The sequence below is a fragment of the Taudactylus pleione genome, unplaced genomic scaffold, assembly GCF_031769625.1.
Source record: "Taudactylus pleione unplaced genomic scaffold, aTauple2 ptg000121l, whole genome shotgun sequence".
Classification (NCBI taxonomy): Eukaryota; Metazoa; Chordata; class Amphibia; order Anura; family Myobatrachidae; genus Taudactylus; species Taudactylus pleione.
The window spans coordinates 1,767,267-1,794,822 of record NW_028284523.1 but is presented as its reverse complement, the minus strand read 5'-3'; the positions used below and the strand labels follow the sequence as shown (position 1 = coordinate 1,794,822).

At 44.2% G+C, this 27,556-nt stretch overlaps 1 protein-coding gene across 1 annotated transcript in view; it reads left to right on the top strand.

Annotated features, from left to right (window-relative positions):
• The window catches only part of LOC148524118 (opsin-5-like), a 90,760-nt gene extending 65,830 nt beyond the window's left edge, over nucleotides 1-24,930 (top strand). Inside the window, exons 4-7 of the mRNA XM_088472209.1 lie at nucleotides 802-964; nucleotides 3,104-3,231; nucleotides 13,836-14,164; nucleotides 24,147-24,930. Coding sequence (XP_088328335.1) covers nucleotides 802-964; nucleotides 3,104-3,231; nucleotides 13,836-14,164; nucleotides 24,147-24,725 — 1,199 coding nt within the window. The 3' untranslated portion in view covers nucleotides 24,726-24,930. The remainder of the gene's footprint in view (nucleotides 1-801; nucleotides 965-3,103; nucleotides 3,232-13,835; nucleotides 14,165-24,146) is intronic.
• Nucleotides 24,931-27,556: the final 2,626 nt, after the last annotated feature.

Sequence of the window (27,556 nt, the reverse complement as noted above, 5' to 3'; positions counted from 1 at the left end):
GTCCTTGTTTGCCACTGAGATAAGCAGGGGCAAAATAAGTGTCAGTCCCATATCGGATGTGCTGCCATGGCTGTAATGGTAAATTGTCCAGTTAAGAAATTTCTTAAGATGGGTACACATTAGATGATAGTTTGAACGTTTTGCCTGATTCCAACGGATCGGAACAACAAATCCTTCTAATCATCAAGTGTGTACTCACTATGCACGCACACACAGCGTTGTCCATCGCATCTTCAGGTCGCCCCTACATGCAGCTCAATCTGACAATCTCATTAATGATTTGGTTCAAATTATGCAGTGTGTACGCACTACTGGATGACCAGGTGATAAATAACCATTATATAGTTTCCAATGAAATGACTGAACGATGCACGATATATTGTTTGGTAGATTGCACAGAGTGTATGAACTATACCGTTTGTCCGGGAGTTCAAGGGAAATCTGGACCATCATCGCATCGATTACTGATTGTCTGATGTGTGCCCAGCTTTACTCAATGGGTCAAAAAATGTGCAGATTGTTAAAAAGACCTTAAAGCAACAGTGCAATTAGTGTATAACATTATCTGTGTGACATGAGCACTTTATGTATTCATAAAGCAGATCAGGGCTGATGTGCTAGGACTTTTGTGCTTCTGCTATCTGCACTAGCAGAAAATGAGAGTGTATAAATGCCATTTGGTCATGTAAAACAAGTTTTTATGATGTATATTTGCAATTTTGCATGCTTATTTTTTTTTTAAATCACTGTAATACAGATTACAGTATTCATAGTCCCTTTATTGTCTGCTTCTCCTCCTAGGACTTTTCTCCCTATTGGGAAACTCCACGCTGCTACTGGTGGCTTATCAGAAACGCTCCATATTGAAACCAGCTGAATTCTTCATTGTGAACTTGGCTGTCAGTGACCTCGGCATGACAGGGTCACTGTTCCCCCTGGCTATCCCCTCACTGTTTGCTCATAGGTATGTGCATAGCTAACAAATGCAAAGGAAACTTATAGCTGTACAATTATGTATTGCAATACAATCTCCAGAACCTGTGCTTTCTATATATCCTCCCCCTAAGGATGACTATCCAGAGTACATCTCCCCTCCATGACTACTTATATACAGTAACAGTTGTCAATATAAAGGGCACAACCTCCCTAGTACTCTTCTCCATAGTCCCCACCACCTCACACAAACTGTGTATCTCAGCAACGCACCTGTTCTGCTGGAGAACCTGAGCACTTCTCGACTCCTTAGCCCCCTAGATAAAGAAAATGGACACTTCCCACACACACTCACAAAGAAAAAGAATCTGTATACATACTTCTTTGCTGCCAGTCTACAGAGATAACCTGTGCACTTTTCTTTCTCCATCCCCCCCCTCCAAACACACACACACATACTGTGTTCTATGCATTGCCTCTGAACTGACTCCAGAGTTATGCAAGTAATGATAATGTTTCAATTGTATGGTTCTGTTGCTATGGGGATGAAATCGCACCTAAAGCTTCACTGAAGGATCACTTGCATTTTATATATCTTGGAAAAACATGTCCTAGATCTCAAAAGGACCCATTATGTATAGTGGTCCTTATTTGTGCTTTATCAGTGCTAATACAATTAGGAACATTGATCATTATACCTGCTGCAGGGAACACCTTATCTACCTTAGCAGGACCCAAGTCCTGTACATTAATGTGTTCCTGAAACACGCACATTACTCCAAGCAAGGCACATGCCAGTGCCAGATGTGCCCTCCTAGGCTCTCATAACTAAGGTTCCTCACCTTATTCCTGCCACAGCCCACATGCTTGTCATTCATTAAAAAGTATTAGGGCCAAGTGCATTATTTCTGTGCAGGGGGATTCCAAATACTGATGTCTTAATGACTTGGAAAGTGTCATTGGGCACTATTCAACATTTAATTTCCAATATCTACATGTCATGCATATACTGGGCCTAATTCAGCAGAGCATACAAGTACAGTACACTGCTGATCACAGATTCTCGATTATCGGGAATCTGCACATGTGCAGGCCCCACACGCAGGCCCCCGTATGCCTCTGCCTGATTGACAGGCATAGGCGTTTGCAGGGCAGTGTGGAGGCGGGGATGTCCTGCATTCCTGGAAATGCTGGCATGTCACTCCCAGTTTCCATGAGGGGCAAGGCCAGGATCTGCGTCCTTGGATGCATATTCCTGGCTTTGCATGCCAACCAGCCTGTGTAAGCTGAGGCTTACTCAGCTGGCTGGCGCCATCCAACATCGTGACCAATGGTCTCTATGGTAAACACAGGCTGTGATCTTGGTCGCAGCGCTGGAATCGCAGAAACAGCAGGAGATGTCAGACACCTGCTGCATTTGCATTTTAGCAAGGACGGAATTGCAAAGCTGCTCGTGTGCGGCTTTGCAATTCCGTCCTCTGCTGAATCAGGCCCAATGTACAAACTAGTATGCTAGATTGGAATGCACTCTAGTATTGTCTAAAAAACTGCATTATACAGTATCTCTTTTAGCAGTGCAACTACTATTTAAGTTGATTCATGTTTTGGTCCATATATTTTGAGCTGTGGCATCCTGACCCATAATCCTTCCCTGACATATGCGTCATGCCAGCTGTCCCCTGCTTACACACAGGGTAGTGCGGCCTGTGCCATGGCACAGGGCACCGCAGGGCTGGGGGCGCTGTTTGGGCATGTCAATTTTCTGTTTATTATCATTCTCACTTGTAGCTTCCTCTTATTCCAGCATCTCCTGCCTCCCCATCTCTTCACTGGCCCTTCCCCATGAGGCCATGGCCCTTTTTTGGGTGTTATCTCCCTTTATAAAAAATAGGGGGGGTCACCAATGCTCTTTCTGGCACAGTCCACCAAAAAGTCTAGTTACGGCTCTGCTTACACGTATCCCTCCCTCAAAAGCACCAGCTTTGCCCCTCTTTACCAACATCCCTCCATAAACGTAACTGCGCTCTGTGTCCTCGTGAGTTTTAAAGAAAACTGCTATTAGTAAAGGCTCCAACCCCTGCACTTCAAATAGAAAACACACACATATTTGTATATTTCTATGCCAACCTGAATGTTCGTGAGTATAATATAGTCTTCTCCCTCTCTTCAGGTGGCTGTTTGATAGGCTGACTTGTAAATACTACGCTTTTTGTGGAGTCCTGTTCGGTCTTTGCAGTTTAACTAATCTGACAGTATTGAGCTCTGTCTGTTGTATGAAAGTGTGTTACCCTTCTTATGGTGAGTCCCACCTTACTGGCGCTATACCAGATCTCTGCAGTTCTGTATCAACTCTCTTTGAAAGACAAATGGTGACAGACGTTTATTTTTTATAGGCTCTGCAGGATAACTTCCAGTCATTAGTGAGTGGGGCTCATTTAATGGGCTGCAATTAAAAAAATTAAGGAGATCAGGGGGAGAGATAATAGCACAATCACCCTCCGGATGAGAGATCAATAGTCATTACTATTGTCACTGTATACTGAACTAAAGAGAAAGACACAGGGATAAATGTAATAGCCTGCGTGATTTAGGCTTCGGCGAGGTTCTGGCAAGTCTGATATTTTAAAGGGGCAATCATTTCAAGGCTAAACAAAGTTGTTTTTGCCTTTTAAATGATTGCCCCATTAAAACTTCAGACTAACTCACGCAGGCAATAACATGTACTCCACAAAGTCAGTTAATTTATACATTCATTACAGTAGGAACTGGATTTAACTATTTATATTAGATATTAAATACACTTTTATGAAATCAAATATTATTGTGGACATCCTCTTAAGCTACTGTAAGCCAAATATTTGACATTTACTATAGGAGTGCAAAAAGAATTATAAAGTGTTTTAAAAACTGTTGTATGCTGCACACATAGGATCTGATTCATAGATGTACTCTAATGCTGCCACAGCTGTGAATCTGTACGCAGCTGTCGGGATATGCATTGAGACCACCACCGGCTTTGCCAATCCAAAGACGCAGCATTGGGCGCAGATCAGTTGATTATTCACCTGCTGAGCAACCCTATGGTCGCGCAGAATGGCCGCAGTACGGGATTGCAATAGCTGGTAGAGACACGCCCTGAATATGATCGCGACACGTCTGCGTATGCATTGCAACCTAGCCGTTGCTACCCTCAAATGGTTCCTGCCTGTCAATCACTTTGTGAATAAATCCACACTGCGAGCAACATCGGTAATGAAATGACGCATGAGCAGTGCGACCCAGACGCAGATTACTGATAATCGCTCAAACTGCTTAAACATCGACATAGCGTCCATCTCTGAATCTGGCCTAATATATGTTTGTTAATAATATTTCATAAGCCGTGGTATTACACGTATCACTCAAGCAAAATGTTTTCTTTATGTGGAAGTGCTCCCTCTAGTGTTTAAATTATGTCACTGATGTTAGCTCATTCATCCAAAAACTACAATCTATATGAAATGCCCATATATCATAATATCTTCTGAGCCTTCATGTATCATAAGACCAGGGCCGTAACCAGGGTAGTGTGACCAGTGCCATGGCACAGGGCAGCGCAGGGCAGGGAGCGCTGTTTGGACCTGTCATTTTTCCTGTTTATTATCATTCTCACTTGTTGCTTCCCCTTCTTTTATCCCCAGTATCTCCTGGCCTCCCCTATCTCTTCCCTGGCCCTTCCCCATGAGGCCATGGCCCTTTTTCAGGTTCACAATCTTATGTTCTTATTTAAAAAATGGGGGGGGGGGGGTTAGCCAATGATCTCTCTGGCACAGGGCACCAAAAAGTCTAATTGCGGCTCTGCATAAGACTGCAAGATATCCGGTCAATATTACCAACAGTAGGGATGCCCGTGCTTAGAATGTCGATGCCGGAATCCTGACACCTGTTGGAGTCCCGGCACAGGCATCCCGACTGCTGGCATCCTGTTGGTAAGTACTGGGGTTATGTGGGAGGTTAGTGTTAGGCACTAGGGGAGGGTTAGGGTTAGGTACTAAGGAAGGAGGGTTAGGTTTAGGGTGCGGGGAGGGGAAGGTTAGGTTTAGGCACTAGGGGGGAGGTTATGTTTAGACACCAGGAAGGGAGGGTTAGAAAACGGGAGGGTTAGGATACTGACTGACAAGTGTGATGATGTCATCTCCAAGCGCTACTGTGCCAGCCAATCAAGTCTATTGAGGCATGACCCTGGTTATAATTCGATTGCAGGGTCATGGACCCGTGACTCCAATCCTGGAAGTTTCTGTTCACACATAGCCAAGACCTGGTTCCATGCACGTTCACAGGAAATAAAATGTTTTTTTTTTGGCATATGTGTGAAAGGGGTGGTAGTAGGGCCGGTGCAAGGTGTTTGGGCGCTCTAGGCAAAGATTGACCTTACCATCTCTGCTCCCTGCAGCAATCGCATGGGGGGGGGGGTTAGGTTTAGGCATGTCCTGGGGGGACTTAGGGTTTGAACCCCCCCAGGGAAGGTTAGTGGTGGGAGAGGGGGGGTTAGCATTAGGCACCACTGGGGGGACGTTAGGGATAGCCATCCCCCCAGGAGGGTTAGGTTTAGGGTGTGGGGAGGGGGGGTTAGGTTTAGGCACCCCCGGGGGAACTTAGGGATAGGCACCACCCTCGGAGTTTTAGGGTTAGGTACCACTAAGGGAGGGTTATGGGGGGAGAGGGGTAGGTTTAGGGTAGTTACCTTCCCTGTCGGTATCTTCAGCCTTCGGGCTTCCGCAGTTGGGATTTCGCTAAACAGCCGCCGGTATTTGAATCCCATTCCATACATACATACACAGACTCACACCTATATACACACACACATAGATACACAAACTCACATCTATATATACACACACATACATACAGACTCACACCTATATATACACACACATACATATACAGACTCACACCTATATATATATACATACACACATACATACACAGACTCACACCTGTATATACACACACATACACAGACTCACACCTATATATACACACACATACATACACAGACTCACACCTATATACACACACACATACATACACAGACTCACACCTATTATATACACACACATACATAGACTCACACTTATATATACACACACATACATACACAGACTCACACCTATATATACACACACATACATACACAGACTCACACCTATATATATATATATATATATATATATATATATATTATATACACACACATACATACACAGACTCACACCTATATATACACACAGACTCACACCTATATACACAAATATACATACATACATACATATATACACTCACACCTATATATATATATATATATATATATATATATATATACACACATACATACACACAGGGACACATACCTTTATACAGTCATACATACATACACAGACCTATATACATATATAAATTAGGGGTGAGCGGGTTCGGTTTTACTCGGATTTACTCGGTTCTTATCGCCACTTTACCGCAAATTCGAATTTATTATATTGGCTATCCAAAACACATGATAGGCGATAGCCAATAAAATGCCGTTTAAAGATCCGAGTAAATCCGAGTAAAACCGAACCCGCTCACCCCTAATATAAATACACACATGCATACACACCTATATACATACATACATACACAGGGACACACATACAGACACACACCTACAGTCAGGTGCATAAATATGGGGACATTGACAGAATTTTCATATTTTGGCCTTTATTCACCACCACAATGGCTTTGAAATTAAACAAACAAGATGTGCTTTAACTGCAGACTTTCAGATTTAATTTGAGGGTAATTACATCCAAATCAGGTGAACGGTGTAGGAATTACAACAGTTTCTATATGTGCCTCCCACTTTTTAAGGGGCCAAAAGTAATGGGACAAACTAAACAATCTTAAATCTAGCTTTCACTTTTTAATACTTTGTTGCAAATCCTTTGCAGCCTGAAGTTCGGAACGCATAGACATCACCAGACGCTGGGTTTCATCCCTGGTGATGCTCTGCCAGGCCTCTACTGCAAATGTCTTCAGTTCCTGCTTGTTCTTGGGGCATTTTCCCTTCAGTTTTGTCTTCATTAAGTGAAATGCATGCTCAATCGGATTCAGGTCAGGGGATTGACTTGGCCATTGCATAACATTCCACTTTTTAGCCTTAAAAAACTCTTTGGTTGCTTTTGCAGTATGCTTTGGGTCATTGTCCATCTGCATTTTGAAGCTCTGTCCAATGAGTTCTGAAGCATTTGACTGAATATGAGCATATAATATTGCCCAAAACACTTCAGAATTCATTCTGCTGCTTTTGTCAGCAGTCACATCATCAATAAATATAAGGGAACCAGTTCCATTGGCAGCCATACATGCCCACGCCATGACACTACCACCACCATGCTTCACTGATGAGGTGGTATGTTTTGGTTTTGGAGCAGTTCCTTTCCTTCGCCATACTCTTCTCTTCCCATCACTCTGGTACAAGTTGATCTTTGTCTCATCTGTCCATAGGATGTTGTTCCAGAACTGTAATGGCTTTTTTAGATGTTGTTTGGCAAACTGTAATCTGGTCTTCCTGTTTTTGAGGCTCACCAATGGTTTACATCTTGTGGTGAACCCTCTATATTCACTCTTGTGAAGTCTTCTCTTGATTGTTGACTTTGACACATATACACCTACCTCCTGGAGAGTGTTCTTGATTTGGCCAACTGTTGTGAAGGGGTTTTTCTTCACCAGGGAAATAATTCTTCTGTCATCCACCACAGTTGTTTTCCGTGGTCTTCCGGGTCTTTTGGTGTTGCTGAGCTCTCCGATGCGTTCTTTCTTTTTAAGAATGTTCACTCCTTGAGAAAGGCCCGGAAGGCCGATACGCGTCGGAGTTTCATATCCACAGACCCCTTATCTAACATAGAGACCGCCAGACACCTAATAAGGAATCCGAAGTCTCCTCGCGACGGAGCGAGTGGAGCCGCTGATACCCCCGCTGAGCCTGGGTGCCGTAAGATCACGCGACACGTGACACCCGGAAGTCTCACAGGGCACAGTGTGTACTGCACGACACCAGTGCGGAACATCGGAGACCAGGAGGACACAGCGGAAGAGATCAAGTACACCTTGAGGTGTACAACAAGGACGTAGAGGGTAAGTAAGTGCACCTGGGGGACACGGGACGCCGCCCCACCAGACACTGCTTACATACCTCGCGTAGAGAACTTAATACTTTTGAAGCCAGATTCACCCTTTTTTTGAGCAAACAGCACGTACCACACTGCATATTATATACTGAAACACTGCAATTATCTAAGTAATCACCCTAAGGTTGGGACAGTCAGACCAGTTAGTGGTAACCACCAACGTTACAGACATCCATCCACAAACTGTATCCTTAATATATATATACCTATGGACATATATCCATTGTTTTAACAAAGGAGCAGTGTGACTCCTAATAAATTGTCTCATACAGACAGATTGTCAACCTCTCTTCTTTGGGAACACTCACTAAATATCCCTTCATTCGAGCGCAGTACCCTCCTTCATTTACCATTATTGACTACAAGGTTTGGGTTACCTTATAGGTACCGCTGCTGAATGAATACACATCCCCCACTGTATAAGTTAGAGCGCAGGTAGGCATTACCAATGATATGGCCACACCTAATGTTTTTGCTATCTCTCTGATGGGTTTGTTTTGATTTTTCAGCCTAATGATGGCTTGCTTCACTGATAGTGTGAGGGGTGGGTGCGGTGCAATGCCTGCTGCCGTGCAGGTGTACGTCTGTTACTTACCTTGCGTCGCACCCTCTCACCTTAGGCCATGTGTTGAGCAGACGGTCCTGGAACCTCCAAATAGAACACGGACACGATGACCTAGGGGGAAGGAGACGAGGTGAGTACCGTCCTTCCTCACGTCGACCGACGCTCCCTACCGAACCGGGGGATAAATTCAGGTTTTAAGTGAAGATAATCATTGGCACTTTTGGCCTCAGATCCTGAATTTTCACCTATCGGTACTCACGCACCAGGTGAAGATCCGTCCTTGCACCGGGTTGCAAGGTTCACCGTCCGCCCAGAAGGAAGGAAAGATAGATAGTGACAAACAAACAAGGAGAGACAGTACACACAGATATTCCTCACCGTGTCCACTCTTGCTCTTCGTCCGCTCACTCGCCTACAGGTACCTGTAAGGAGATACACAACACAGCCGTGCAGGGCCTAAACCTATGTCAAGCAACTACACATACTAAAACGGCATCACCCTCAACCTATGGTGTGTGTAGTGCGACAGATATAACAACAACTAAACATTTGCCCTGCACGGAACACCAATCACAGACTAAATATACAAGAGTCAAGCACAGTACTGTCTCTTTAAATGTCTGCTACCTACCTATCCAGAGCTGACCAGCTCCTCTTCTCGGTGACTGGGGAAACCACTACCTCATGGGTGGAAGCCGTACAGCTCTCCACCACTGCTCACACCTCTCATCCGCCTCTCTGTTAGCGCTGCAACTAATGGGCTCCGGGCCCTGGGCCTAATGCCCAGGGTCTTACCTGCGGCTCAGGCCTAGGTGCCTGCCAAACGGTGGGCTCTGGTAGTGGTCTGGGCCTAATGCCCTGCCTATCTGTGAGGCTCATAAATAGGTCCTAGTGCCCTCCCGCTCTTTCACTTCCCTCCTCCGCAGTCCTCTCCGGTCCTCAGCTGCATTCTTCGGCCGCTGGCCTGTCCTGGCCAGCGGCGCCGCCTCTTCTTCTTTTCTTCCAGCCGGCGCCGCCTGTCTTCTTTCTTGACAGCGGCGTCTTCTGGCCTTTTCCGCGGCCGCCACCCCTGTTGCCGCGCTGATCTTCCGCTCTTCGGGAGGTCTTCTCTCCTCCCTCTCCGCCGCCGAACTAACTTTTCCCGCGCGGCGGCGCGAGTGGGCGGGGCTATGACGCGGCGAGCCGCGATTGGCTCGTCGCATCCGCCTCTGATTGGCTGCTAGCCAGGTTTGGCTCGCGCCCAGAGCCAAACGCCCGCCGCACTGACTGCTGCGCCCAACGCCTGACCGGCGCTGGGAGCAGGTACTCTGTCCCAGAGCCGGCTACCCGCCGCTTCTTGGCTGCTGGGCGCCAAGCTCCGCTGAGCTTGCACCCGGAGCCAAGCTTCTCCCGGCACCACAGTACCGCCGGCACTGATGAAAGGGACCAGGCGGTCCCTTCACCAGGTGCCCGCGGTGTCTGCACCGACGCTAGGGACATTACTGTCCCAGCGCCGGCAACGGATGTGTCCCACAGAGGACACATCCCCTCTGCCTGCCCCTGCACCTCGGATGATGCTGGGATCAAACACGTGATCCCAGCACAGCCTTCCACATTAGTGACAGCTCTTTGGATCTCATATTGAGAGTCGATAGCAACTGGTTCCAAATGCAAATGTCACACCTAGAATCAACTCCAGACCTTTTACCTGCTTAATTGATAATGAAATAACGAGGGAATAGCCCATACCTGTCCATGAAATAGCTTTTGAGTTGATAGTCCCATTACTTTTGGCCCCTTAAAAAGTGGGAGGCACATATAGAAACCGTTGTAATTCCTACACCGTTCACCTGATTTGGATGTAATTACCCTCAAATTAAATCGGAAAGTCTGCAATTAAATCACATCTTGTTTGTTTCATTTCAAAGCCATTGTGGTGGTGAATAGAGGCCAAAATATGAAAATTCTGTCAATGTCCCAATATTTATGCACCTGACTGTATATCCACACACATACATACACAGGGACACACACCTATATACACACACATACATACACACACAGACTCACACCTATATACATACACATACAAACATACACAGACCTATATACACACATGCATACACACACCTATATACATACATACATACACACACAGGGACACACACCTATATACACACATACATACAGGGACACACCTATATACACACACATACATACACAGACACACACCTATATCCACACATACATACACACACACACATACGTACACAGGGACACACTGCTATATACATACACAGGGACACACACCTATATGCATACACATACATTACATACACAGACTCACACCTATACATACACACACTTACATACATACATAGACAGACATTCACAGACACCTATATACAAACACACATATACATAGACAGACACACACCTATATATACACATACATATAAATTTTCCTTGCCAAGTAATGTGACAGCAGCTCCTCGTGTAGGCTGGAGGGGTTGGAGCTCCTTCCGTGATTGACAGGCTGGAACTCCCAGACTAGGAGAAGACCCGAGGAAGGGGTGCCCACCAAACTGCCTGAATGTTGCACTGACAGACAGGAAAGTAGTTTTGATATAACCCCTCAAACCCCCTCCCACCCCCCGACATGAACCTGCCCTGCACTCTCTGCAGTCAGTGACAGGGAACATACAGGCAGTGTGGTGGCCACCCCTTCCCTCTCGGGTCTCCGTCCTCAGCACACAGTGACACAGACAGCACACACACACACATACTGACAGCCCAGGGGCCACGACAGAGAGACTGGCAGCCTGGAGTCAATGCAGGCAGGACAAGTACCGGCGGCTGTTGGCTGAGTAGACCAGCAGCCACTCCAGTGCAGTGTAAAAGAAGGATGTCTCTCTTTCAGAGACATCCTTCTTTTTTGTTTGGTAGGCTCATCGGCTCCCTCCAGGGACCGGCGCCCTTTGGCAGCTGCCTAAAGTTGCCTAATGGTAGCGTCGGCCCTGGGTGTTAGTGAATGAATGTACCACACTAGAGCCCATAAATATTGCAGAAACAGCAGTTCCCCAGTTATTTAAGTAATGTATTTATTTACATTTTCGGGGGTACTTTCTCTATACATTGGACAGCAGATCTCAGAGAGTAAAAGAAATATAGCTATAACTATCCTGCAACTATCATTAATCATTATTAGTAATATTTGTAGGAAATAATCATGAATGACTACCAGTACATTTTCCACAATGATGGTCTGTTAATGAAATAAGGAGGGATAGCACTCTTGTACCATTTGGGATGGTCTTATAGGCCAAGCAGTGATGTGTTTCATTTGGATGGGGTTATCTGGTCATTCTTTGCTACAACACAGAGAGTCATGCTTTGAGAACCATGGCTCTCTCACCTTCCTGCCTTAGGGCCTGATTCAGAGTTGTACGCTATAGCATTCTCAGCTGCGAACGCACTCACAATGTATATGCGAAAAAATGCTAATGCCTGCTTACAGACTTCCCACATGAAATAGTCTGCGAGCACATGTGCTACACCCACTTCCGTTATCAGCGTTGTGTGCAGATCCTGGGAAAGACAATAGTTTTTCATATAACACTTCCACAATACATTTCTAATATCTGCACATAATGTATATATAATGTACAAACATGTATGGTAGATCTAAGGTCAGCCCTAGCATAGTCTAAAAAACTACACCTCCGGTGTGCCCCACTGCCTGAATGCCCACCCTCGCCTCTAAGGAACAGGTTCCAGACTGTGCACATGAATTATACTTTATGCATATGTTACATTATACTGCACAGAACTATGGTGTATTCTTTACAATGCATTGCTGTTATTAATCTTTTACATTATCCCGTATACACTAGCAGTATTTACTATATATATATATATATATATATATATATTTAAAGGGACCCCGACCATGTACACTTTGATGGTTAGCCAAGCCTCTGTGGCCACACACCCTCTGGAGGCTGGCCACACCCCTAAGTATGGTCCCTTTTCTCCGGTGGGCCCTTCTTGCCCCAGTCCGACAATGTCCATTTTAGTGCATGCCAACTGTGCCCTGCTTACACATAATCCCTCACTGGAATGCACCATTTGCCCTCATCCATCATTCCTTTCATAAACACAACTACCTTCTGTGCCTCTCTGAGAATTAGGGGTATATTTACTGAAGTGCTGGTTTTTAGAAGTGGAGATGTTGCCCATAGCAACCAATCAGATTCTACTGAACATTCATCAGCACCTTCTAGAAGATAAAAGCTAGAGTGTGATTGGTTGCTATGTGTAACATCTCCATATCTAAAAACCCGCAGTTTACTAAATATACCCGTTAGAGAGGATGGCCAATAGTAGAGAGTAAAATCCCTGCACCTCACATGGAATAACTCTGGATCTTTCTGGTGGGGTATGGTGTGATATGATAACATTTATAATGTCGACATGGTCATAATGTCGGCATGCAACATGCCGACATCACTATGTCGATATTCAATTCATCATGTCAACAGTGATGAAATGTCACATGATAGAATGTTGACATATCGTCCCTAATAGCCCACCAGTGACATACCTGCTCTCGACAGCTGCAGCAGCGTCTTCCGAGTCCCAGTAGTCATGTGACTGCCAGTTCAGGCGGAGTCATCTGAATGAACAGCATTCCAGTGAGTACCCCTTACCCCTACCTCTAAACCTCCTCCTAGAGGCTAACAGCCCCCCCCCCTCCCTCCTAATCCTACTCTGCTCCTAACACTAACCTTCCCGTCCTCCAGCCTAATTCTAATGTTGGCATTCTGAGAATGTCAGGATTTCAGACGTCGACATCCTGAGGATGCGGACATGTTGCCTGTCTCATCAATGTTGAAATCAAAATTGTCAACATTGTGAATGTAGACCTTATGACTGTATTCCTTTTGGCCAAGTACTAGCATGTGGCAATGTATACTGCACAGTGTTTCCATTTTACCACTGCAATATTTTTAATACTGTGGCCCTTAGTCTAGTAAGATTGTGCCATTGTAATTTGTTATATGTTCATATGTAAAGATTTTTTAACATATTGTAATCTAACATTGAAACTCATGGATTGTGTTTGTAAACTGAAATATATTCTTTTCTGATAGGAAATAAGTTTTCTTCATCTCATTCGCGCATTTTACTGCTTTGTGTCTGGGCCTATGCCTTTGTGTTTGCTACGGCCCCCCTGGCCGACTGGGGAAGTTATGGACCGGAGCCATACGGTACAGCCTGCTGTATAGACTGGAAAGCCTCCAACCACACAGCCATTGCCTATATCATCTCTCTGTTCATCTTCTGTTATATCATTCCCTGCATATTAATACTGATCTCCTACACCCTCATACTCCTCACCGTGAAGGGGGCAAGAAAAGCGGTGCAGCAACATCTGTCCCCGCAGAATAAAGGAAGCAGCATCCACAGTCTCATTATAAAGGTATGTTTCTCAATGGTCTAGATTACCCACAATACATTATTGTAAGCGTGAATTGGATGTCCATTATTTGTTTTTGTTTTTTGTTGTCTTATTTATTTGGTCAGTAGAACGTAGGTGAAGATAGGAGTTTTGTTTATGCACAATGTGATTCTGTATCTAACCCCTTCATTAATTGTTTATATGCTTATATCAGGAAGTGCATTTACTGCAAAGGTTTCCTTATACCGAGAATATACTTTATTCAAAGTATTTTGGTCATTCCCTTATATATCTTTGGCATGCATTTCATGGTGGAGTTCATCCATTCAAAGTTAAACTTATTATGAAGAAAACATTGTACTGGTGAAAGAGTAAATTGTTCAGAACAGCTCTGTTTATGTGGACAAAGGTTCTTCTAATGATGGTGGCAATTAGGAGGAGGCTGGGTAGTGAGTATAGGGACTACTACTAGAAATATGAATAGGCTGGTGGTAAGAGGTCATATGACTAGTAAGGAGTTTGGTGGTGAGGACAGAGGGCTGCTATTGTAAGATAGAATGACTGGTGTTAAGTAGTACTACTAGTAAAATTGGGGGTGGGTAGTGAGGACCATGGTTGTCTGTGAGTTAGATGGCTTGTGATGAAGATAGGGGCTGCTCCTTACTACTAGTAAGGAGGAGATATGACCATGAGATTGGAGCTGGTATTAGAGAGGTGGATGTCTATGGTGAGGAGGAGGGCTGGTGGTCAGATATAGATGGGCTGCTGATGAACAGAGGGGCTAATACTAGTACAGTGGAAGGGCTGGTTGTGGGAAAGGATGCTATTAGTGATGTGGAGCATGGACAACAGTGAGGAAAGCAGAGGGCTACTATGTGCTAGTAAGGATTAGTTGTGTCATTGAGGAGGGTGGCTGGTAGTGAGGCGAGGTATACTACTGAACATAAGGAGGAAGAGGAGGTCTAGTAATGAAGAAGAGGTCAAGTGGTGAAGAAGTCATCTGGTAGTAAGGAGAGTTGCTACCAATAGTAAGGTGAAAGGCTGGGGTGAGAAGAAAGGCAACTACAGTATAAGCAAGGTAGGGGGCAAAAAGGATGAGAGGCTCAGATACTCATAAGGAGGAGAACTGGAAATGAGGAGAGAGGTTGTTAATAAAAATGAGGGCTTGTGGTGAAGAGAGGGACTGCTTCTGGCAAGGAGGAGGACTGAAAGTGAAGAGAAGGTCTACTAATAGGAGAATTGCTAATGGTCAGGAGAGGCGCAACTAAAAGTACAGAGTAGGAACTGGTGGTGAAGAGCTACTAGCACTAAGGTGGAAGTACTGGTGGGCAGACAAAGTGCAGTGGGGCAGTGTATGACAATTCTACTAATATGTTGGAGGGCTTGAAGTGAGGAGAGGTGCTACTAGTGAACAGGAACTATGAATGAGGATGATTTTGATGTTGAGAAGAGGGATTGCTATTTTTAATGAGGACTAATGAGGAGTCTTAATGGTAAGGAAGAGTTCTGGTGATGAGAAGATAAGCTACTACTTGCAAAGTGGTGGGACTTTTGAGTGGCTATTACTAAAGAGGTAGAGGGAAGGCATTGGGGGATGGCCATGATGAAAGGTCTACTGCCAGTAAATAGGAGGATGCAGTGGTGCAGGGCCAATGTTGAAGAGAGGAACTACCACATATGAGGAGAGGAGCTGGAGGGCCATGCTACTAACAGAGGTTTGCTGCTGGTGGGGATGGAGTGTGTTACTAATAAGGATGAGGGCTAGTAGTGATTAGAGGGTTTGAAAATAATAATAATAAGGATTGGTTGTAAGGAGGATGGCTACTGCTAATAAGGAAGGTAGCTGGTGATGAATAAAAGGGCGGTTATAACTATGGATGAGAGCTAGTGGCACGCAGGAGGTGAAAGCGATAGAAATAAAGAGGTGGGCTGGCAGTTCAGAGAGTGTAAGTAATATCGGGTAAGGTGGTGGAGTTGGCCCGTTATTAGTGAGCAGCAGGGTTGCCAATAGTACAGAGAGTGATGAAACTAATGATAGGAACTGCCATTAGTAAGGAAGAGGGCTAGTGGGTAAAGAAACGCTTGCTACTAGTAAAACTTACTAGTGAGAAGAGGGGATTACTAGTAGACAATTGAGGGTGATAACAGTGAGGAGAGAGACTGATGTAGATAAGAGATGCTTCTTGTGACGAGAGGGGCTGGTAATTGTGGGAGATGCTTGTGTTGAGAAGTGGGTCTATTACAAGTGAGAAGGTGAAATGATAGTATGGAGATGGCTGCTGGTGACAGGGTGACTAAACAGGCTGGTAAGTTTAACATAAAAATTTCTATAAACTATTGGGATCAGAAAAATTGCAGTAAGAGGGAGATATGCCAACAACAAACCAACAGAAATGTCCAAGCAACAAGGCACTTAAATATAAAAAATTATAAAAGTGCAACTATTATTATTAATAACATACAGTACATCAAATTTAAAGAGGGAGCAAGGAGTCACAACAAAAATAAAGCAAATCTTAAAATGAGGGTGCATAATCAGTAAATCCTGAGATCCAAATAGGAGAGATCTCTTGCATATGTTTACTTATTTACCTCCTGTTGCAAGATAAGGTTAGGGTGGCCATCACCTCGGGTAAACGATAGCACCTTGCACGCAGAATGTAATTAGTAGCACAGCCATTCCAGTGCCTTGGTACAAGTAGCTACTGTTTTTTTGAGAGCACAAAATAAACAAAACATAAAAATAAATCCTAGCATGTCTGGCTCTAACTAACATACAATTCCCAAAATATGCTAATGAATGCAATGGCACGTCAACCGCAACACTATACCAAGACGCCCATCACTGTATAAAGCCGCTCACTTCCCATGACATGCATCCGCAAATCAGCGAAAAACATCGGTAACATCGGAACCATTCGCACAGTTGTGGTTGACCTGACCCTACCTCAAAAACTGCTAAACTTCCTGTCGCCATCTAGACCTCTGACAGCATATGCAATCTCAGGCTCTTAATTATTCACTCCCCTGTAATGGCGTTCAAACGCACAGACATGCCTGCCTTCCGCCGACCACATCCCCTTCTCCACCCCCAAACGGTCACTTCATGTCAATCACTATGAGATGGGACTTCGTGCTCGCTGCAGTTGCAGCAGCCCGTTCGCGCACGCACACTGTGATGCATATGCATGCACAGAGCACAAACATTGACGCATGCCAATGCAGCCTTGCGATCCTACCTGAATAAGGACCTTAGGGCCTGATTCAGAGCCGCTCGTAAGCGGTCGCTCGTTCGCTCTTAGCGATGTTCGCACAACTGCGCATGCGTATGGTTCACAATGCGCATGCGCAAACCAGTCATTGCGGTCGGAAATTGTGCGCTCGTAAAGCAACGAGGGGCTGCTAATTTGATTGACAGAATGTACCATTTGTGGGTGGTAACAGGGGAAGGTGCTTGAAAACGGGGGAGTGGAGATCCGAATGCAGGCGTGCCAAACGGTCAAAACGGCATTTAATGGGAGTGCATAATTAAAAAAAGGAGCGTCATCGACCACGTCACTTGGTCGTCTTTTAGCCTGAACTGCTCGCAGTGATAGCGGGAAGTAAATCCTACCACAAGCACTGCGAGCAGTTCAGATGCCTTTCGATGTTCCCAATTAATCTAATAAATAACGGAGATGACGTATGATGCGAACGGCAAAGGGGCGTCTTTACAAAATAGCGAGTGCATTTTTCGGACGTTCGCTCAGACATAGAGGCGTCAACACACCGCAAAGAGTGAGCGCTCAATTTAAATATCCGGCCCCTTTTTAAGAACGAGCGTCCGCAAATAGCGTCCAGGTCTGGATCAGGCCCTTAGTGTCCAACTCACCAAAACAGCAATTAGCACAGCACTTACAATCACAATCAATGGTCTCTCTCTGCAGGCCTCAACCTGCTCCCCAGGCAGTGAGTGACAGATTAAAGAAACTGACACACCCTCTATCAGCCTTTCACAGGTAGTCTGGCAACCTAGGTTGCTAATTAACTGTCTACCAGACAGAAGCTAGGAATATGGGAATACATATCTCTCCTTGACACCTTCCCCAGTGTTTTTGTCACTCCTAGTAGAAAGTGTGAATTGAGGGAATTTTCAGAGTTTGGGTACTTGTAAGCTATAGGGGCTGAATACAACTGCTGCATTTTTTACACTCCACAACCATTTCTGTTCTCACACATTTGTATGTTGGCTGTAATCAGGGCCTAATTATAGGCAGGGTGACAGTGGCGGTCATCCCGGGGCTCCCACACATAGGGGGTCTCACACACTGTCCCGGCCACATCCCCCTGATGAACAATTTTTTTGTCTCTTAACGGAGCCGCCTGCCGCATCCCGTGGATTTGGCTCCGCCCCTTCTTCAAAGACCCACGAATTGCGCTGGTCCAACTTCTGCTGCTGCTGCTGCCTCTGAAACCAGGAGAAGTAAGCAGTAATGTATATGTGTGTCTGTGTATATATGAGTGTGTGTGTGCGTGTGTATGTGTATATATATATATATATATATATATATTTTTTTTTTTTATTTTTTTTTTACTGAATATAAAGATGGAGGCACCCGGGAAGATACAAATATTTGTTACTTTGCAACAAGAAAGAGGCTAAGTGGTTGGAAAGTTTCTAGCTGCACTTTTAATGAAACCCACACAAGATGCACTTTTAATGAAACCCACACACAAAAATGAGAATTTGTTTTGCAGAACAACATATGTAAATGAAATTCAAGGGAGGTGTGGATGGTACTGTACTATTATGGGGGACACTCACTGGCAAGCATCTAGGTGCATTGATGCAGGTGAAAACATTTACATGTACATAAACACCCTAGTACACTTGACATTAAGGGGTTTATTTACAAAATGTTGGGTTGTAAAACCAACTGGTTGTGTTTCTGCCCAATATTTAAAAGGGCAATGCTTTTACTAGCTGTGTCTTGCTAGTAAAAGCACTGCCCATTTAAATATCAGGCAGAAACACGAACATAAGTGTTGGGTTTTATAACCCGACACATTGAATTTAAAGTAAACCCCTAAAACACTGCTGATATTTTACCAATCTCGTGATTCATTTTGAAGTCATTTTTTGTATTTTAGACCACAGTTCAACTACAGGTTAAAGCTATGAATGGTTGCTTCTAATAACCATGTTGATTTACTGAATGCTACAGTAAGTACTTCAAATACATACTCACCATTTGCCCAATTAATTATACAGCTCATTTGTAATTTGGCAGGAGGCACAGCATACATTGTCTTCTGTTTCTGCCTATCACATTTTGAAGAGACAGAAAACTGATTCCTTTGTGTCACTTAATGAGACGTCACGTGAAGGATCTGAACTGGAAATGGCTTTCTACAACCGTTAGGCCTGCTGTCCACTGCTCCTTACATTTACAGCATGTCAGCAAAGCAAATTAGAACAAATAAACCTTTTTCCTTTGTATGTCTTTCTCAGTCAGACTAATTTAACTTAATTTAAGGAACTATTATTGTATTTATATTGTCTGAATGCGTGTTGTATAATTTTTTTCTTCCATTACAATTAAAAACATCAAGCAAATAAAAAACACAGGGGCTAATTGCAGAGTTGTGGATCTATGCCAGTTTGTGAGTCGTAAGATATGTAAAATCGCTCTGCACATGCTCAAACAAAGGTCTCCATGTGCTGTATGTGCTGATTTGTTTTTCAACCTGACACTTACGCCCACTTGCACCTAGAAAGATGGGAAGTGGCTATAGCAGGCAGACTCAGTGGCAGAACTACCGGAGACAATGGAGTCATTTGCCCCCGGGCGTCAGCCTCGAAGGGGGCACCTGGCTCCATTGTCCCCGGGAGCTGCATGGAGAAGGAGCGCCGCTCCACCTCCATTGGCGTAACTACGGAGGGTGCAAGGGGTGCGGTTGCACCCCTGCACCCTCCATTTGCCGGGCGCACGCTGAGAGTGTTACCAGCGGGCGCCTGGCTCCTATACTCCTGGCGGTAGCCGGAGGACGGAGCTCCCTCCGTCTTCCGGGTCCCGCAGTGTACTATGGGAGTGACGTCATAACGTCACTCCCATAGTGCCGAGGAGCGGACGCCGGGGACGGAGCTCAGGAGTGAGCTCCGTCTTCCGGGTCCCGCAGTGCACTATGGGAGTGACATAATGACGTCACTCCCATAGTGCCGAGGAGCAGACACCAGGGATGGACGGCAGCAGCACTGGAGCGGGGATAAAGGTAAGTGTTTTTTGTTTTTTTTGTGTGTGCGCGCGGTGGGGGCCATCACTACTGGGGGCAACTACAGGGGCTCACTACTGGGGGCAACTACAGGGCCTCACTACTGGGGCAACTACAGGGGCCTACTACTGGGGGCAACTACAGGGGCCTCACTACTGGGGGCAACTACAGGGGCCTCACTACTGGGGGCAACTACAGGGGCTCACTACTGGGGGCAACTACAGGGGCCTACTACTGGGGCAACTACAGGGGCCTCACTACTGGGGGCAACTACAGGGGCTTCACTACTGGGGGTAACTACAGAGGCCTCTACTGGGGGTAACTACAGGGGACTCACTACTGGAGGCAACTACAAGGGGCCTCACTACTGGGGGCAACTACCGGGGGCTCACTACTGGGGGCAACTACAAGGGGCCTCACTACTGGGGGCAACTACCGGGGGCTCACTACTGGATGTACTGCATAGGGGGACCATTACTGGGGAGCACTACATAGGCGGACCACTACTGGGGGCATTATATAAAATGAACTGCATAAGGGGGGCGGCAGCAGCTGGGGCTGGCATAGGTGCTGGGGGGTGGTACATTTTAGTTTGGGGGGGGCACCAACATTTATCTTGCCTCCGGGCACCTGGGATGAAGTTACGCCACTGGGTAGACTACAGTAGACACACTGATGCAGATATACCTGTACTGTACAAGCTGTATCACTGCATCTCAAAAGCTGATTGCCACTTTATTAATTATGCCTCCTAACATTTAGGAGGATGGGATCAGGACATTGTACGTTCGCCAAATATGTTTTATGTATTGTTGGGGGCTTGGCCAGATGGCACACCGCCATTTCTCAACACACTGGCTCAGCATCTTTCTGCACTGTGTCTGTGCAGCATCCATGTACTCTCCACTTTTCTCCCCAGGGGACACTGTGCCCGTGGGTGGGATGGCGGGACAGACCCAGAAAAACGGGACTATACCTCCAAAATCAGGATGATTGGGGGGGTATGTCCTAATTGGTCACGCATATATTATGTTTTGAATGTGTGTTCCAGCATTTGTTTTGTACATGAGTTTGAAAGTTTTACCTGATCTATTAGTGAGGGTTTTTTTAATACTTTTGAAACAAAATGCATATTTTGCATGCAAAACAAAAAATGTCTGTCAGTGTATGGACACATGCCATGACTTAATGAATGTTACTTAGAACAAACTGCGGTTATAATGCAGCATGTATTCATGACACTGTGGGGTCTATTTACTAAGCAGTGATAAGAGACAGAGTGAAAAGTGATAAGTAAGTGATAAGGTACCAGCCAATCAGCTCCCAGCTGCCATCTCACAGGCTGTGTTTGAAAAATTACAGTTGGGAGCTGATTGGCTGGCACCTTATCACTTCCTTATCACTTTTCACTCTGTCTCTTATCACTGCTTAGTAAATAGACCCCTATGTATCCTGTATGTTTCATGTGCCTGGTCTGAAATGGCTGATCTCTCAACATACATCATATAGCCTTCACACTCACAAATCTTCACTCATAAAACTTCTCTGCCCACCGCACCTTCAATATGACATTCTGCCAGCTGGAATCATTGGACATAAAAAAATAAATATGGATAGCATAGCTCACTACAATCATGGTGTCCTAACCCTGGCTATGGGTTACAGACAATAATGGTTTACAGGATTACCTGCAGCCTAGAAATCTATCTGCCAATCCGTCTGCGGCTTGTTTTATTCTGCAGGAACTGTCCATTGCCCTACACCAGTGGTTCCCAAACTTTTTTGAATAAGGGCACCCTAGAGTATCAGCATTGTTTTCAAGGCACCCCTAGGCCAAAAGTTTGTTAATGAAAAATTTAAAAAATAAATAAATAATAAGTAAATTGTGCTGATCTGTCATCCTTAGGTTCAGTGATGTGGTGGGGGACAGGTTTGTGCTTCTGTTTATCCACATTTTTACATTACATTGACCATAAATAATTTGATTTGATGACCAAGCTGAGGCACCCCTGCAAGTTTCCCGAGGCACCCCAGGGTGCCGCGGCACACAGTTTGGGAACCACTGCCTACACCCTTTCTTACCATTGTGTGACATTACACATCAATGAAACATTAACATCAATCACACACGCAGATTTATGGATTATTATACCCATATTCTGATAAGTAGTAAAGGTAATATCTACCTGGGTAAAGTATTTGTGTAAAATGTGAAAAGTTGTATAATTATAAAGTTGTATAATTATAATGTATGATTATATTTGCAAATGATTTATCATTGCAATACACAGGCTGATGTAAAATACACAGGCTAGTGTAAAAAGTGTACAGGTTTACATGGAACTTGTTACTCAGGGTGTGATTCTAAGTCACACGCTTTAGTGTCTATAGTCTGTGATTATACGCTAATGTTAGTATAAGAACTTTCTGAATGTGCAAGGACTGAGATGACCACTATGAGCGCCTTCAGGCGCTGTAATATCACTTGGTGCTTCTTTAAATGCCAACATCAGTCACAATATGGAAACTTGCAGGTGCAGATTTCCGTCTGAGTGTGACCACCTCTGTGGGCCTGATTCTGAGATTTACGCTAATGTAATCGCAGCTCAGATATCGCACGGATTGCAATTGCTAAAATCTGGTAATGCCTTCCCACTGCTGCCTTCTCATATCCGTCAGCTGACGTACAACAGTGTAAACGTTGGTAACATCAACCCCCGTTACCTCCCCCAAACACTGACTACATGTCACTCAACTTGCGAGTAAATCCTCTGGGCGAGTAAAACAATAGTTGCTTTTGTGCAGTGCGGCTTTCGTGCATGCGCAATGGCCAACAATCGCTCAATCTCTGTAAATATCGGCATTACGTAAATCTTGGAATTGGGTCCCGTGTACGCAACCAGTTCAGCAACATGCCCACAACATGGACCATCTCCATGAATCTGAATACCCACTTCCCAGTCATGACCCATGAATGCACATACAGTACGTATGCACTGTACAAGTTTTTATGGATTTTCACAGTGGCGTATCTATAATGGATGCAGGGTGTGTGGTGCACATGGGTCCCTGGGTCCAGGGGGGCCCACACTGCACACCCTGTACCCATATAGTCTTTATCAGTAGAGGTTCCAGGGATGGGGCTGCAGCACAGTCATGATTCAAATAGGGGAGCTACTGTACATGAACTGCCAGTGAGTCCTGGCCGGTGATATTTGGCAGCATTTGAAAAGGCAGTTAATGTGGCTCCCCTATTTGAATTTTGGACTATGCTGCAGCCCCACCACTGGAGCCGCCACTGGTCTTTATACTTACCTGTCCACTTTTTCCAGAGTGCTGCTCTGCAGCATTGGGCTGGCGCTGCAGAGCAGCAAAAATAACTGGGAAAACGGTGGTGGCCATTTTCCCAGTGACTCGTGCATGTGCATTACTGCTGTCCCTGGGAAAATGGCGCGGGCGCAATTTTCCCAGAGACCCGCGCATTCGCAGTAGATTCTGACACTAAGCCAGAATCTACTCTACTGTACACGCCAGAGAACCGCTAGAGAGAGAAGGGAGGCCCGTGTGCAGACCCCTGTCTTAAAAGGCCCCTGGATTTGCACACACGTGCAGTAGGAAAGTATCGCTCAACTCAGAATCAGGACCGCAGGTTTTATAGCACTGACATTTTAGAAATATCTAACACTAGTACCTGCCAGTTAATACTTTTCTGTGCAATATTTTGTAGTAATATCCCTTTGTCTATTCTCAGCTCAGTGTCGCAGTATGTACTGGATTTCTCTTGGCATGGACGCCATATGCTGTTGTTGCTATGTGGGCAGCATTTGGGGATGCTAGACGTGTGCCACCATTGGCATTTGCCCTTGCAGCTGTGTTTGCCAAATCATCTACTCTTTACAACCCCATGGTGTATCTGCTGCTGAAACCTAACTTCCTTAATGTTGTAACCAGAGACTTGTCTGTGTTTCAGACTGTGTGCTCGGTGGTATGCGGAATCTGCAAGACCCCTGTAAAGAGAGACCGGTGTATACACAGGGATATTAGGAGTTCAACAAAACTTGCAAGCCCCTTTATGGAGAATCATGGCACATGCCAGAGCTGTGTGGATGATTTTGAGTGTTTTACTAATTACCCACGATGTTGTCATTTGGAACAAATGGATGTCAAACAACGGGTAGACTTATCTTTGGTCAAGACTCAAGCTTGCAATGTTGCATCACCGTCCTCTGTGCACCTTGTGATATGTTCCTCAACATCTAGATCCATGATGGAGACTATTGAGGTCACAGCAGGCTCACTGTCCCCACAATGTATGAAAGACTTTCTTTGATTCACTGGCACCATTCTTGTGACATCTCCTGTGTGTTTCTGGGCTTTCGTGATCAAACCTGTTGGACTAGGGTCACATAATTAAAATGTATTCAAAATAATCAGTTGGTTAATTGGTGTTACCTTCATTAGGATATGTTCTGAAGAGGAGTAAGTCAGGAACTTCTAATTGGTCTTTTTACTAATGTTATATAAATATATATTGGTCAGTAGCAGTGAAGTATTTTTTATCACCTTTAAATGTAATTTCTCTCATCAAAATGTATTTTGTATACAATACGTTTAAAATGTCTCTTCAATTTTGAGAAATGTGATTACTGTATGGTACAAGGGCCAGCGCAGCATCAGTTTAAAACTAGTGGTACAGATTTTGACTTTCCTAAGTTGTTACTACAGATATCCTTTTGCATCTGTACCTTCCAAAAGCATGTATGCTCCACCACCAGACTCCAAGAAGAAATCCGGAACGTGGTTCTCACTGATGCATCCCAGTTGCATTATTTATATATTTATTTATTTATTTATTTATATATTTATTGTTAAATAGACAATGCCTTTAAAGAGTATTTGTTATAAACATTGTTATCACTCTCCTGTACAGCTACAAGCTGTTTTTGAGCTTTGCATTTAAAATTAATACATGTATAATTGAATCAAGCTGGTATATTACTACATTTACTATGGTGATTCTGCTGTCACAAATACAGTGTCATAAATCCATTAATTGAAAGGCACACAATTTATAGAATTCTGAAAACTAAACTATACAGTCGACTGAAAAGTGAAAAAAATAAACATGAACTTTAAAACTTCCCATTAAATGTAAAATTAGGTATCATGAGATATAAGATAATTTATTTTGCTGCAACTCTCTTGGGGGTATACAGTTTTTACTAAAGTGAGAGTTTTTAGAAGTGGAGATGTTACCCATGGCAACCAATCAGATTCTAGCTATTATCTTCTAGAAAGTGCTAGTTAAATGTTAAGCATAATCTGATTGGTTGCTCTGGGCAACATGTCCACTTCTAAAAACTCTCACTTTAGTAAACATACCCGTTGAAGAGAACTTGTTACAACTGGCATTTTATTACTTTACCATGTAGTGCCTTCTTCACTACATATTTAGCTAAATGAAAACAGGGATCCCTGGGAGATTAGAGCATTAAATATGATATTCTTGTTCTCTTCCAGACTGGGTTCAGGAGGGCTGTACTGTGATGTGAGACTTTAAATCCAGCTCTCTTACTCTGAACTACTTGCAATTAACAGTAGGTTTTATTTTTCTCAGAACACGTTATTGTTTTTTACCTGTTGTCTATGGAGCTGTTCAATTCTTTTTCTTATTATTGTGTTAATAACTTAATATACTTTTATTGTCCAAACAAACAGTGTGCTATTTGTTCTTTGTATGTACACTACTCTTCCCTTCTTTTTCCCCTTTACCAAGCTCACTGCACTGGGACCATGCACCGCTGTCCACAACTATAACCATGCCTTTGGAGCAGGCATCAGATGAACAATGGTCATGTAAGGCAGAATTGGTGGAAACCATAGACACATTTTCTTCAATTGTTCTGCGGGTCTCTCATTAGCAGTCTGGGAAGCACATATTGGGAATGTGTACTTAGGGGTAAGTATATTCTGCTCAGCTCCTGTCTTAAAAAAAATTAATAAGAAGAAAACAAGAGGGTCGGGAGACCAGACATAAATAAACTGTGTCTCTGGAGATGTTTTGGGTGTTGGTGGAGTCTCTGTTCATACACTCCTGAATGATGAGGAAAAACTTACCTAGAGAAAATGTTGTAATTGTTACTTCAGTGGAGTTTTAAGTTGTGTACACACTGAGATGACTGACAATTGTGCCGATGTCCAGAATGTCTCTGGACATAGCATGATTGCCAGTACACACTACAGCGATTAATGAACGACGGAACGATCACTAGTTCCGCCCATCATTAACATCAAACCTGCCGACTTTGCTAGTGACCGCGGGTACCCGCATATTGAGCGTACTCACTGAGTGATGTAGGCGATTTGACATTACGAAACGGCAAATCAGCCCGACATCGCGCCAGTGTGTATCCAGATTAAACTGGGGAGGCTTCTTGTCAGTAACAAAAACAATGCAGCACTTAGCGATAACCACTGATATTTTTCTAATTAAATTCATTTGAAAAAAATACTATGGTTGCTCGCATATATACTAAGTGGTTTTTATTTCAATAAAAAAAACTAAAATCTCACAATTATTTCAATACTAAAAAAACTGTTCATACAGAAGATCTACAGCAATATCACTGTACCAAATTCAAATATGGTTACACATCTGTCAGTAAATGTCCAGTGTGGGAATAATAAAATGTTTATGATAATAACTGATCTTTTGGAACTAGTCTTCTTCACTGCAATTATATATGCACAATGGGACTAATCCAGTACGCAGTTCGGTCACACAAATGTGGATCCCTGTCTGCATTCACAGTTGGCCGCACATCTGCAGCAGCACCGCACCAAACCATTCGCTTGTGAAAGTAGCCGTCATCACTACCAGCACACAGCTGCCCAAGCCCTCACCTTGGGGCAAGAGAACCATCTGAAATCAGTTGGATCTTTGTGTACACACAACTCTGACTAGCCCACAATTCTGCCTCCATGCCTACGACGCGCCTTTACTCTGCCTACATGCAGAATTTCTTACACCCATTCAGACGTAGTTACAAAAAAACAAACAAGCACTAATGTTGACCTGAAATTCAATAACATTGAATATTACACTAATAGTGAGTCAGATAATTAAATCATATTAATTCATATGTATTACTAATATCTTTC